Raw genomic sequence first — 15,312 nt, 5'->3', positions numbered from 1 at the left:
ATTGGGATTACCTTAAAACATTTTATAATTGTAATTTACAATTGGGAAGAGATAAGACCCCCAAAGTGTATGCCTCTGAAATCATAATTTGCAATCTTTGTACATCAAACCTGGCACTGATTGGAGCCTCATGATAAGAAGCTTTCTTTATAGTAAAGGTGCTGCCTGACTATTTAGAGCACCAGCGGGCCCTGAATAAATAACATGAAGCAGCAGTTCAAACGGCTCAGTGGAGAGCATGCTAAATGTATGCCACCTCCTGAGTGGCTTTGCTCCAGCAAGTCCTTCCCTGGTATGTGTACCCTCTGCAAATAAGGGACAGGCTGTGATTTTTAAACGGGATCTGGCACAAATCCAACACAATCACGATTACAGGGGCCCTTTGATTATCTGTCTATAGGTTAGGAAAGAATATTTTAGGCCAGCTCTCTGCTTTTGAATGTTCTACAGTGTGTGTTACCTAGTCCTATATCTAGATATTTCTAATCTCCCCTCTGACCTTTTGTTTTGCGCAAGTAAATCATCCTTATGCAAAGCTGTTGCCCTTAATCACTGGATCTTCAGTTGGCAGCAATTACTCTTCCGTTGTAATATATTCTGTAGAAGAAAATTAAGCCCTGAGGCAGCCATCAGTCATAGAGAAGAGGCATCTGTTGGGGGGTGAGCTGAGCACTGACCTAAGTGTGGCAAAATACAGTTGCAACTATGCAGATACAGCATAATGGTCCTGCCTGAGGGAACCTAAGTTAGCATAACCTTGCAGGATCCAGTTCTCCAATATCAAGATTAAGTTTCTTGGACGAGTTAGAAAGGGAAGTGGCATACAAGTGTCCAAATCTAATTTTCAAAAACAGCACTGTCCCTCTGAAAAAAGCGATACTTGGATATAATGTGGCATTCAGACGATTGAAACCAATGTTATAATGTATGCAATATATCATTATTCACTTTCGGTCCTTATCAGCCTGCAGGACTGTGACTCCACAGTGATATCTTAGGGTTCTATCAGGAGTTGGGGGCATCTGATGTAGGACAGTAGACCTATATAGTGTGCTGCAAAGGTGCTAATTACACACATGAAGGAAGGTGTTTTCGGACAAAACAAACACTGATGTAGGCATCTACATGTCTGGCTATGTTGCCTGTAGTGGTGTCACACAAACCTGACCGATCAATCTGGCTCTGTGTGGACCTCCCTAAAATTAATTAAATGTAGGACAGGCTGGTTAAAGCAAAGACATTCTGCATATTTGGCCTTTCCTGGACATATCTTCTCGCACATATCCCACACATATACAGAAAGAGATCAGGAGGATGGGAGTTCTCTTACTCGCTCCTAAAGTGTGGAACGACTTCCCACTCCACATTAGAACCTCCTCCTCTCGCCTTGAATTTCGCAAAAGGGGAATACCTGACTTTTCAATTACTAACCTACCATAGGCAGGCCTAGGTGCACACATCTGCTCAGTACTTGCGTACCCTCCCGGGTGATAGAGCACTTTAGAAATACACATAACATAACATCAGATTGGGTTCCACCCATCATCTGCTTACCTTATATTCTCTGTGACCCAAAATTGTTGTGTATAGAATTAAGCAGTGAATCTTTGTTTTTTTTTCTGTGTTGGCATTGTTTTTAAGATTGCAAGCATGAACATCTTTCAGGAGGATGTTCTGGTTTGTAGCAATATTTGAAACAATATGGGTGGCTAGAGGATTGTCAGCGCAACCTCTACCAATAGAGTTCTAGTTTATAAATCTATTTTTTTGCACTGACTGTTCTACTGTCTGCACTTTCCTGCGTTTCTGCTTTGTTTCTCTTTTTCCCCTTTATTCCTCCTTATTCTCCTTTCCCGCCCGTTGTCCCCCCGCCGCTGCTGCCCCCGAGGCTTCCTCCCCAGCACGACCAGCGCGACTGGCCCAATCCAGCTCCCCTCCTTGCTTCCGCCTCCCAACTGTCCAGCCCTCCCTGACCCCTACCTAATGGCAAGCCTGTCTGTGCCCGACCACGACTAGCGCCAGGAACCCTGGACCTCCACCCCACCAACGCTACGACCCAGCGGCACTCCAGACACTCAACCCATGCAGCAACAACAACTGCAAGCCAGCATCACTAGCCGACACCCACGGACCCTTTAGCTGTCACCGTTGCCGACACCTGCAGCACAGCCAAGAACACGGACCCAGCACAACCCGCCCACAAGAATGCAACCAAACCGAAGACCCTGCAATGCATCTTCCTCAATGTCCGATCCCTCCACAAACACGCCACCGAAATCTGGGACCTCCTCGACAGCACCACCCCGGACGTAGCGTTCCTCACCAAATCCTGGACCAACACCACCCCGGGACTAGTCATGGCCATTCCCCAAGGATACAAGATCTCAAGGAAGGACCGCCCCACCCTCCCGGGAGGAGGAATCGCCATCGTCCACAAATCCACCCTCTGCCTGAGCACACTCCCCGACGAGCCCACAGACCTGATGGAACACCTTCACTTCAAGATACTGGCCAGCCCTACCACCACCCTATGAGGAACCCTCATCTACCGGCCCCCTGGATCCCGCAGACCTTTTGCCAACTCCATTTTGGACATCATCTCCTCGCAGGCCATCGCATCCACTAACTACACCCTGCTGGGAGACCTCAACTTCCACCTCGACAACCAACTGGACCCCAACACCACATCCCTCCTGGACAACCTCCACAACATTGGACTCCGGCAGATCATGACTTACCCCACGCACTCAGCAGGACACACCCTCAACACCCTCTTCACTACAGGAAACTCAATCACCTTCAGCCGCACCACTGAACTCCCATGGACTGACCATCGTTGCGTCCACTTCACCTTAAGAACCCCCACCATCCACAGACACGAGCACCTGCTCCCGGGAAGAAACTAGACCAAAATTGCCAACGACCAGCTCACCTCCTCACTCAACAATTCCACCCCAACCATCGCGGAAAACGATGACCCCAACACCGCAGTCCGAACCCTGCATAGATGGATCTCAGACAGTGCCAACACCATAGTCCCCCTCAAGAAAAGCAACAACACCCGCGCCATGAAAGCCAGATGGTTTACCACCAAACTTTGAAAGTCCAGACGCACTTGCCGCCACCTCAAAAAGGCCTGGAGGAACACCAAATCCACAAAAGCCCACAACAACTTCAGAGCCGCCACCAACGCCCACCACCAACTCATCAGAGAAACTAGGAAAAAGGCGATTGAAGACAGAATCTCCACACATGCACAACAGCAAAGAACTCTTCAATATCATCAAGGAGTTCACCCAACCCACCAGCGAGTCTACTGACATCCCCCCCTCACAAGACCTCTGCGACAAACTCAGCACCTTTTTCCACCACAAAATCCAGAGCATCTACGACAACTTCAACGAAGACAACCAACACACTGAACCCTCACCAACCACCCCCGACACCCTGAAGCCAGCTATTGACAACTGGTCAGCCCTCATCACCGAAGACACACTGAAGACAATGAAGTAAATCCACTCCGGGGTCCCCACGGACCCCTGCCCCACCACATCTTCAACAGAGCCGCGGACACCATCGCACCCATGCTTCGCCACACCATCAACCGCTCCCTGGGGACCGCCTCGTTCCCTGATGGCAACCCCCTCCTGAGGAAACACTCGGCGGACCCCACTGACCTCAAAAACTACTGACCCATCTTCCTGCTCCTGTTCCCAGCGAAAGTCATTGAGAAAGCCATCAACAACCAACTCGGAGTCATCGAAGAGCACAACATCCCGACTCCTCCCAATCCGACTTCAGAAAAAAAAATAGTACAGAAACCACCCTCCTTGCCGCAACTGATGACATCCGCACCCTACTGGACAAAGGAGAAACAGTAGCCCTCATCCTCCTCGACCTCTCAGCGGCATTCAACACAGTCTCTCACCGCACCCTAATATGCAGACTCCACGACACAGGGATCCAGAACAAGGCCCTCGACTGGATCCGCTATTTCCTCTCCGGCAGAACACAGCGGGTCAGACTCCCCCCTTTCATCTCAGACCCTACACCAAACTCTTGCGGAGTCCCCCAGGGGTCCTCCCTCAGCCCTACGCTCTTCAATGTCTACATGGCTCCGCTCGCCCCCCTCGTCAAAACCTACGGACTCAACATTGTGTCATAGGCAGACGACACCCAATTCATCCTCTCCCTATACAACGAACCCAACACCGCCAGACAACTTTCGAGAAGGCATGGAAGCCGTCACCGAATGGATGAAAAACAGCTGCCTACAATTAAACACCAACAAAACAGAAGTACTCATCATGGGCCCAAACCCCGACACCTGGAACGACACATGGTGGCCCCCCGCCCTCGGAATCCCGCCAACCCCTACGGACCACGCACGCAACCTGGGAATCATCCTGGACTCTGAGCTCAAAATGGACCGCTAGATCAACTCCATCTCATCCTCCTGCTTCCAAACCCTCTGCCTCCTACGTAAGACCTTCAAATGGATCCTCCTCGAACACAGAAACACCATCACTCATTCTTTGGTCACTAGCAGACTCGACTACGGCAACGCACTCTACGCCGGAATAATCAAAAACCTTGCCCGCAAGCTACAGAACATCCAGAACGCAGCCGCAAAACTGGTCCTCAACCTGCCAAAACACTGCCACATCTCCCGGCACCTGCGCACACTCCACTGGCTCCCCATCAAGGCTAGAGTCACCTTCAAAATGCTCATCCACGCACACAAAGCCCTCCACGACACCGGACCGGCATACCTGAACAGCCGACTCAAATTCCACGCACCCCAAAGGACCCTACGATCAGCCCAGGTCTCCTACGCCGTGGTCCCCCGCACCAGAAAGACCAGATCAGAAGGCCGCTCCTTCTCCTTCCACGCGGCCAGAGCCTGGAACGCCCTTCCGCTCCATCTCAGACAGACAACATCGCTCCCCATCTTCGCAAGAAACCTCAAAACCTGGCTCTTAGACAGACCCCTCCTTGATGGACTGGAACCTGCAACCCCCTACCCCTAGCGCCTTGAGACCCTCACAGGTGAATAGTCACGCTTAACAAAAGCCTGATTGATTAAAAGTCCTCATCCCCTAGACAGCACGTGAGATAGTTAGATACAAATGTGGCTGGATTACACTGAAAATGTGCCTTTTGCAACTTGGCGGTACTAAGGGACACGGACATATACAATTCAATATACTCGCAGATGGGAAGATTGGTCTGTAGCGGTAAAAAGAGAGTTGGGAAATCATATTATTTGATGCATTATAATGTTGTAAGCAGGAACCAGGATTCACACTTTGAGCAGCAAATATAGGCTTTGAGGAAGTCCAGGGGACAAGGCCGGATGAAACACGTGCTGGCTAGAAGAGCTTTGAAGAAAAAAAGGAAGATAAAATTTACAGAAGAACTCAGTCAGAGAAGCCTATTTTGTTCTTTACTGTGCGTTCAATGATTTTGGACATAATTCTATAGTGCACATGACATTGAAAAATTTGGGAAGTGTAGAGCTTTACTTGTGTTAGAAATACCGATCAAAAACGATAGTAGAAAAAAAGAGACACTGGTGAAGTCTACTGTGGAACTCACTTCTCCTGACAAATATCAATTGTGTGGTTGACTGTCACTCAAAATGAGTGCCTAATTCTTTAGTTGAACCAAAGTCCTGAAATAAAGAAGAGTTGTTCATTTTATTGGAGTGAGTGAGTGTGAAAACATGTTTGAGGAAGCTAAAGAGCGCATCAGGATTCCAGTGCCCATGGTGTGAAAACTGCATTGGGCTAGGTACAGTAGGGGTAGAAATTGAATAATGTTCTTTGTCGCGTAGTGATCGCAGAAAGGGGATTCTGTCATTGAATGAGAAGCATTGCTAATTTGCCAGATCTAGTTTTTTCGATTAAATATATAGTCGGACGATGTAATTTTTGAGTGCATTTATTAATGCAGAGGAATGATAAATAAGATTTCGCTGGAGCGAGGGTTGAGGAAGGATATATTGATAACATATGGGTAAGTTTATTGTAAGCAATGAGTAATCCTTCAGCCTTTAAGAAAGAATGGATGGCAGAAGCAGAAGATCGAGTTTAAGGTGACTTCTGTTCCTCATGGCTTAACTTAACACAGACACCTACAGTGTTGTAGGCTCATTAAGAGGTTTTTTCATGTTTAAGGTACACCTTAGGAAAATGTGCCTCATCAGTGGAATGTATTTTTAATGATTACCAACGTGCATGCCTACTGGTAATCACGCACCCAAAACCGTTCATAATAACATCATCTTTGTTTTCCTCTATTTTATACCTGGTCGTTTTATTTACCTACAGGTGAATGAAGTCACCGTGGAGCAGCTGGTGCAGCAGTATACTCACATCACCTTTAGTACTGTACTTCAAGACTGTAAGAGGACTTTAGAGCGAGCTTATCAAATGGGTTGGACACCAAACTCCTCTTCGGCCTCGTAACACTGTCACTGCTTGGATCGACGCAAAGGCACTGAATAATTGGGATGTCGCTAAATATTTTCATGGCTTGCCTATATGCTTTCTCTTTTTCCGTTCATCTCACAATCTCTTTAAAAATCTGTAAATTGAGGAAAAAAACAGGTTTATTCCTTTAAAAACATTTTATTCTCATGTCTGTCTGGAGGCTTGTAGACGAATTCCTTTCCTTCTGCTAACCATGTTGGGATTTTTACCTGAGATTTCGAGTTGTTGTAGGTCCTAATTACTGGATCAAGTCTAGTCAATGAAGTGCGTGTGATATGGAGGTTGATGATGTTTGACCATACATTTTCACGGTTTTATTTTAGTTATGACAAACCAAGCATTCATTTTTGGAAGGAGTTTTTCCAACTGTAAGAATTGCGCCTGGATGAAAATGCCATTTAGCCTGGTATCCCCTTTCCTTGTTCTGAAGTTGTGGCAATGAGTAAAACGTACATCAGGCCATTGGAAAGAAATGCCCGGCGTATTCTTTGTAGTGAAAATGTGTTTGTTCATTTGCAGTTAATTCCGTCAGAATAAATTGCAATACTCTCATTAGAAGTGCAGTGTACTTTTCAAATGTTCTTCAAAATGTGAATGAAAATACTTCTACTGTTCAAGCAAATTAACATTTCCCAGGTACATTTTACCATGGTATGATGCATTTTTAAAACACCCCTCGCCCTCCTAATGTGAACTCAAACACACAGATCCACGAATTTAAAATTAAACGAAGACAAAACTGATATTTTAAATGTCTTCTAAAAACATTTAATTCTTTTGTGCCAATGATTATAGTAAAATTATTGTTTGAGGCCTCTTTGGCAGCGTTTCAGTTCATGCCTTTATACCTTTGGAATCATGTCACCAGCTCTTACTTATTAAACGGTTTACTAACAAATTGTTTTGCTGATTTATTTTGTATTTTTTTTATCTGCTCTTTTCCCTGTGGCCAGAGACACTTATTGTTTCCCTTGGTCTTTTTACTAGCTCACCAAATATATGAAAGCGGCACCCGCTGAAACATTCAGCGTTTTATATTAGTATGGAAAGGCATGGCGAATCTGAGGGGGGCGGAGGCCTAGGGATGACCGTGCTTTAATGACAGCCCCGGGAATTGATGCGCCCGGTGGACAGGGAGCTGTCCGAGCAGCCCGTCCCCTGCAGAATTTACTGTCCTCTGTTAAATTGCAATCCTTGAAATCTCCGAAGTCTCAGAGGAGAGATCGCGTCTTTCTTGTGCAGACTGCATTCAGATGCTATGGTGACGCAAACACAACCTCACTGGTTTTAATTTGCAGCTTTTAGTAAGTATTTGAAACAAGTATTGTATAATGCATAATTTCCCCTCTATATGTCTTCAGTGAAAGGCACTCATTGTTGAGAATTGCTGTAAGACGGTTTATTGTGGTTGGATCTGACGAGTTAGGAGTGAAGTGGATTCGTCCTTGCGATAGAGATCTGCCTCAGGTATATATATTTTTTCCGTTTTCTGCTAGCCAGCCTGAGAAGCTACCACTGAGCTGTCTTAATTAGTCCAGGCCTGCATGAAGAACGTGCTTTGATCTTTGCAAACACTATAAAATGACACTAAAGGTGAGCAGATGATTAGGAAGACATGTTTTTGCCATATTTCCAATTAGATATTCACTAAACATCCCTAATACCTGCTCACTATATCTGTTGATAAAAGGCTTTTTGTAAGGAATACAATAAAGTTGTTTTGATCTACCTGATGTCGTTTTGTGGTTTTGCGCCTTGCATGTGTCATTAAATGCATTGACTGACATCTCACCCTATAAGTTAATGCACCTCTTTATAAGCATAAGTGTGAACACATTAGACATAAACAATAAAGTTAGGATGAAATGCATACTAACCTGAAGATCGCATTTCTAAGATGTTTCCACTGTGATTGAGCCTTTTCTTTATCTGATTACTTTCTGATATGATGAATGTTGTGATCTTTATGAAATGTACTTAATTTTAGCCTCTATTAATTTGTCTTCTTTTCACCCTCCCCAACTACCAAAGCTTTTGGTGGTATTGTCAAGAACAGATCTTGTGTAAGGACGGTGCTCCTGTAAATATTCTTTACATTTTATTCTGTCACTTAACAATTGTATAAGCTAGTGTTAGTTCCCAGGAAGTTCTGAAGTGGCAGTATTGTAATTGTCGCTTCCAATCTGTAAAAAATGTTTACTATTGTTTAATATCTTGAATAAGGTGTATAACCTGTGTGTGAAACAATATGTTTGTGAGAGTAAAAATAAGAAATTATAGGTGGAGAGGAAGCATTGGATGATTTACAGAATTAAGTTGAAGCCACCTTGTGTACACAACAGTAACATTTACCATATCTACACATATTTTAATTTCTGATGTGAAGTTGTTTCTAGACTCTCCAGATAAAAAACTGAATTTTTTCCATTTGGGAGTTGCAATGCTTGCAAATGTTAATAATCCAGATATTCTTATACAAAATACACCTAAAGCATACCAGATCCTGTGTTAGTCCATAATTGATACTGTCATTAGAAGTGCCATCGTGGTCTGCCTAGACAGTTTGCGTTTTGTTTTGATTACATTATGCCGAGTTCAACTGTACACCGCAAACTAATGTGAACAATTTAATACAGGGCTTTTTACTTGATCCAAAATGGCTGCCATATTTTCAAAATAAAAAAACATGAATGAGAACGCTTCTGTGTGCGAAGTGGTGATTTCTATTTGGGACAAGTCAGTTAGTGCCTTTTGGAGCCTGCAGAGGAAGGGGTTTTCTATCAGCTTTGCAAAATATACTTTGTCGAGTATGCATCTGCAGCACTTTTCTCACATCACTATAACTATATATGGAATTTTGCATTTTTGCACAGTCACCATTCACTATTACGGTGCTCTGTGGTACAAAAAAGATGGTTGAGGGTTCACCTTTCTCAGCATAGATGAGTCAAAATTGACCTGAGAAGAATAAAGGAGGAAGGTGCACCAGTCAAAAGGAGTCCAAGTCAAATCGATATCTTTAGGTATTCCCTTTATTTTCTTAAAAAGACTCAGCCAACGCGTTTCGTTCCACCCAGGAACTTCTTCAAGGCTGCAAACAATTGACATCACAACATAGAAAAACATTTATAATATATAGACGATGAACATATATAACTTGAAACATACTGACAAGTTGCACATGTTGAGAAAATATCACAACTACAATGATTGGAACAGACATAAAAACCAGTCATAGATAATAAACATGTATATAGAGAATCCAGAACAAAATACAAATCAAACATAAATGACAAAAACATGCGTCTTAGTTGTTCAGTGCGGGCACACTAATAAGTTGCAATGTAATTAAAAGCCATTATATGTGTATTCAAATATACATATAATCCCAAGTCACATGGTAAAAATGAAGGCTTCAAATGATCGTACATGGGGCACGATAGATCGATTGTACCTTATAGTACTGGTCAAAACTACAGTGGTATCCATCAACACATTCATTGGTTTTAACCAAAGGAACAACAAGGGGGGAGTGGGAAAAACAAGGCAGAGGAGAGAATTATTCGTACTAATAGGAACTCCACATTAATCGATAAAACAACTGAACAAGGGAAAAATTAAAATTAAAAGAAAATTAGGTTCATTACACAATACACAACCCATAGTAATGGTATTTTCAATGCTCTACGTAAAAACTGGCATCTCCTCGCCTCGATCCCAGGACTCAAGGATTGTATTACCAACAGGCCTGCCATCACTTACAGGAGGGGTTCACATCTAAGGAAACAACTTTGCCCTAGCTACGCTTCATCTGACTCTCAGTGGAGTTGCTCTACGATGCACTCCGGAAGCATTGTGCACAGGATTTGAATACTAAATAAGAAACTTTGGGATTATAAGTGCTAAACCAGTAGTCAGTCGTAGTTTTTTCTCTGTATAGTAAAATTGACCTGAGCCCTTGTTGATCCTTACACAGTACCCTAATAAAATCACTTAGATGTTGTGACCAGTACATTATCATGCTTCTAATATCCTAGTACCTCCACTTTTTCTGTAATACTGAACTCTAATGATTGTATTTTGTACAGTTCTGGAATGAAACACTGTCCAACAGTCCACACTGTGGATGTGTATTAAGCATTCCCATTTTAACAATGAAACAGTGTATGCTTGAACTTGGTGTGGATTTGTAAATCCGCACTTAGAGTGGCACACTGCTTGGATAAGCATATATCTCAGTATTCTGTTATCTTCCTTCCTAATAACTATAAGTGCACTTGTTGGGTATGAACCCAATGTCTTCTCTACTTCAGTGAAACTAGTGACACATTGAATGCATAGTTAATGCAGGTCACATGATCTGATCCTCAGCTGAGTCCTAGTGGAAATTCCTCACTTAACCCCTTGAGTGCCCCGCCCTTTCCCCGCCCTGTGCCGGCCCTTTCATTAGCGGGCGGGGTTCATGACGAGATAGTCTCGTCATGGGCACAGCGCAACCGCGGCCCATGACGAGACCATCTCGTCATGGGCACTCAAGAGGTTAAAATAATATTTTAATTCCCTCAGGGCTCCAGTGAACCATTTCGAGGACTGAACCAATTTCAATCTTGAGTGTTCGTTATTACTCTGAAGGATCAGTACCTTTTCCTACACTTTTTGTTTTAGCAAATGCCAGCATTCTTCTAATCCTTCATAACATCCCATGGAATCTAGTCACGCTTCACTCTTACGCTCAGTACTAAGTGTATCTTCTTGTTATGTAAAGGTTTTGGGGCTTGGTTCCTCAATGCCACAAAATTATATTATCCTGATTCACCTGGGCCAAATCCCAAACTAAAGTGTACAGTGAAGTAGAGAGTTGATTGACCAGAACGTCCTCTGTCTTAAGGGTGCTGAAACCTCTCTCAGGCTAAGCTTTGAGACCGGCCCTGAGTAATTCTATAAAATGAAGGCAACATCTTCAAGGATTCTCAGTAGAATAATACTCAGTGTGTAAACCCCTCTTTGCTGGTAGAATAAAATGTTACATCTTTAGTTCTCTCATCTCATCGTCATGCTTTCTGCTTCAGCTCGACGCCAATCCCACCATTCCAATAATGACATCAGTGGTTGCCTAAATTCTGGCGAGCACTGGAATATTCTGCACTAAAGAGTACATGTACATTTGCTTTGGCATAGAACTACAGCGTACACAATGGCGAAAACGCTCTGGGTAAGTAAACAGTCCAGCAGCGCCTCAAAACCTGCTCAGACGAAATAAAATCTAAATCTTTCTGCATCCATTACATTAACTTCACCATGCCGGACAAGTGCCTGTACAATCATATACACAAGTGGTTCTTAACCAGTGGTCTGGGAACTCAGGGCATCGATGATGCATACTCAGGGGAGCGCAGACTGCTTATAAAATTAAATAATATTAACTGAGTTGTAAAGTGTGTATAAATAAAGAAGCAAAATGTAAAATGTAACATTTTAAAGCATTCTGTAAATATGAAGGAATTTGAAATTGGAGTCTAAAAAGTAAGTTGGCATCTTCAAATAAAGTAATTTGTGCGCGCAGAGCAGGTGAATTTAGAAAAGTTTCAACCTTTCCGTTATTAAAAAAAAAAAATTGTTTTTGAATTAAATAAAATATATCATCCTACGTCTATTTGTTTGATGGATGTTTCTATATTTTTTTACATTATTTTGCTGTTTGAATGATTGAAATTGCTTAGTCTGGGGTCCCCGGATTCCAATAATGACTTAGAGGTGGTCCTTGGATTCCAATAACTATTCAGTCGGGGTCCCCGGATTCCAGTATTGATTAAGTGGGGGTCTTCAGAAGTCAAAAGGTTAAGAATCACTCATATGCACCATAAACCTCATAAAGAGCTGTACATCTAAAGAGTCTTTGCTGTGTTGCAAAACATAACACATCACTGAAAAACAATTTTTCCAGTTTTCCTTTTTTTTTTATAGCAAGCGCTCTGCTATTCCAGAGATTAGTATTGATAATGGTGTCAGCACTATATCCTAGGTAATCTACATGATCGCCATAGTGGGATCAGGACGGTGTTGTTCTCAAGAATAGATGAGGAAATGTGTCCCTAAATATATTGATTTAACAGACTGGGGGGATACACCAACAGACTTTTGAGGGCGGGAGGTGCCGCATTCTTACTGGCCTTACCTGCTGGCGTGCCTTGGACTATAGCACCCAGCGAGGGCAGGCCATAATGCACTCATCACACCACCAAGTCTCCGCCCCCACCCGAGTAAACACCGGGCCCACTCCCGCCCTTTCTGCACCCATCCGAGTCTGGAAGGTGCTTACCCGGGACATCTCCCCCCACCCATCCCCCCCTTCCAAATGGAATTCATACATCTTGGATGGGGACTCTCTAATGGGCTGACTGGCTGGACTATGCTTCCCTGATCTACCGCACTTGGTCCCATACATCTTGTATCTATGGCAATATGGTGAAACAGAAATTAGAAGGGTGTTGTCCGAATAGTGGCAAAACTACAACCACCCTTGATGGGTTTTTTGAGCGGGCAGTGGGTGACATTGACTAGGAAATTCGGCTGGCGGAAAGGTGCCTGTTGGACTTGGCCCTTTTTGCAGGGTCATCCCTGAACCTTTTGCCTTCCTCCTGGTATTTCTTCTGGCCTGGTGTTGGTGGTTTTAGGACTCTGGGCACTTTATCACTGCTGTCCAGTGTAAAGTGCATGTGCTCTCTATGATAAATATGGTAAGATTGGTCTACACCTGTTTGGCGTATTTAATTTACCTGTCAGTCCCCTTGTAAAGTTGTATCTCATATACCCGGGCCAGTAAATTAAATGCTACTGGTGGGCTTGCAGCGCTGCTTGCGCCCCCCACCAAAGTAGCCTTTCAAACCTGTCTCAGGCCTCTGCCATTGCAGGGCCTGCGCGCGCATTTACTGCCAATGTGACGTTGCACATAAAGTGGTTGCCACGTCTGTGAATGCCCTTTTTATACACATCAGTCACCCCTAAGGTAGGCCCTAGCTAGCCCTATGGGCAGGATGCGCTGTAGGTAAAAGGTAGGACATGTTCCTTAACTGTGTGGCATATCCTGGTAGTTACAAACAGCCATCTTGGTTTCTAACTACCGTGACGCTACCCTCTCATAGGAATTCATTGGAGATTCCCTGGTATGTGCTTTAGTGGTAATTCCTGACCTGAGAGGAGTAGAGTGGTCAAGTTTGTTATGTTTGGAATAGTGGTAATAAATGCTGCGCAATGGTGTTCGCATATTTATTATCACTATTTTAGAAATGCCGCTTTTAGAAGTGAGCATTTCTGTGTGCTATGTATCTTTGTGCCTGCCTGATATGTATTGCATGTCTGGCTCTGGAGTGACAGGGGCTGGGGAGGTGCAGTGGCTCCAGAAGGGCTGGGTGAGTCAGCGCTAGGCTGAATAGGCCGATCTGCATTTGGAGTAGTGGGAGCAGTAGCACCTGGGCCTGAATAGGTCCAAGCCTACCTCTCACAATGCTGGTTCTGCCCCCCTGTGGTGTGTCTGGGGTCAGGACCTACACTGACAAAGGAGGATGTTGTGCACATATGTAAGTGCCCCAGAACTGGTTTGCACCGTGCACAGAGCCCTAGGCCAGGGGGAGAACAAAGACTCTAACTAGTATAAGTTTTGGGGCTGTGACCCCATGTAATGTGTAGTTGGTGCTTTGTGCTTACTTTGGAAATAATGGGCCCAGGAGGAACAGCCATCTGGGGCTGCCTACTCGTGGGAGTGAAGCTGCTGCCCTGCTGAAGAGCCCCGGTGTGCTGGCCTGGCTGGGCTGACTGAATTGAAAGGAGGTACTACCCACAGCACGTGGTGAAGTGCTCTGGGCGCCGGTGGGACGCTTCACTTTTGAAGGGCCCTGGGACTTTGTGAATATTGCCCTGGTGAACTCCTGACTGAGCGTGTGGAGCTCGTCCTTGTTCTCTTTGCGCTCAGATGCGCTGTGCACTGCGGCTGGTTCCATCCAGGAATCCTGAGGAGAAGGAATCCCTGCGCTGAGATTCCACCGCCTGGTTGTGGGTGGGGCTTTGCACAAGGAAACTGCCTGGATGTGGGCGGGGCTCTTGTTAGGACGAGGAGAGCCCCACATGGTCCCCAAGACTGGGTGTGGGCTTGCTCCTCTGCGCAGTGTCTGCCCACCAGGCCGCAACGGGGACTGGAAGTCAGGCGGAGGATGCCTGGTTGTAGGCGGGGCTCCTGTGAGGTGGAGAGAGCCCGCATGCTGCCCAAGAGTACTGGAAGAAGCAATGTTGACGGAGATTTTGCTCCGTATATTGCCAGTCCTTTAAAAGCCGGAGTCCGACGTTCTCGGGGTCCAGAGGGTCCGACCACAGGAGGTGCACTGTGGTGGCACTTCGCCGGGATTTCGAAAGGTGAGGCCGGCCACTTGTGCATTTCCTGCAGCCGTGCGGACGGCCCCGGAGGGCTCCGGGCAGGCGACCACGCCAGTCTTTTGGCCAGTGCCTGTTGGGATCTCCCACATTGCCACAGCTGCCCCGCATGGTTGCGGGCAGCTGCAGTCTTTTTGTTGTATATCGAGGGCACCCTGCTGTGAACTAAGACTGGGTGTGTGTTACACCCCTGTCCCAGAGCGGTGTGCGCTGGGCCCCAGGATCTTTTTCTGACACTGAGGGGTAATATGCTTATTGATGGGCTGAGGTTCCTAATAAGTGCACAGTAATGTTGGGACCCTGATGTATGCATCATTGGTGGTAAATGTGCCCTATTGCAACGCTTTTGCCTAATGTGTGTCTCTGTGAAATTGGGTACTTTAAGGCCCTATTG

At 45.1% G+C, this 15,312-nt stretch overlaps 1 protein-coding gene across 1 annotated transcript in view; it reads left to right on the top strand.

The window, feature by feature from the left end:
• Positions 1–9,191, top strand: part of FBXL17 (F-box and leucine rich repeat protein 17) — a 1,841,864-nt gene extending 1,832,673 nt beyond the window's left edge. The window contains exon 9 of the mRNA XM_085632576.1: positions 6,333–9,191. Coding sequence (XP_085488702.1) covers positions 6,333–6,470 — 138 coding nt within the window. The 3' untranslated portion in view covers positions 6,471–9,191. The remainder of the gene's footprint in view (positions 1–6,332) is intronic.
• Positions 9,192–15,312: the final 6,121 nt, after the last annotated feature.

The sequence above is a fragment of the Triturus cristatus genome, chromosome 2_1 (genome assembly GCF_964204655.1).
Source record: "Triturus cristatus chromosome 2_1, aTriCri1.1, whole genome shotgun sequence".
Classification (NCBI taxonomy): domain Eukaryota; kingdom Metazoa; phylum Chordata; class Amphibia; order Caudata; family Salamandridae; genus Triturus; species Triturus cristatus.
Note: the sequence above shows the minus strand (reverse complement) of the source record. Positions and strands in the feature narration are given on the sequence as shown.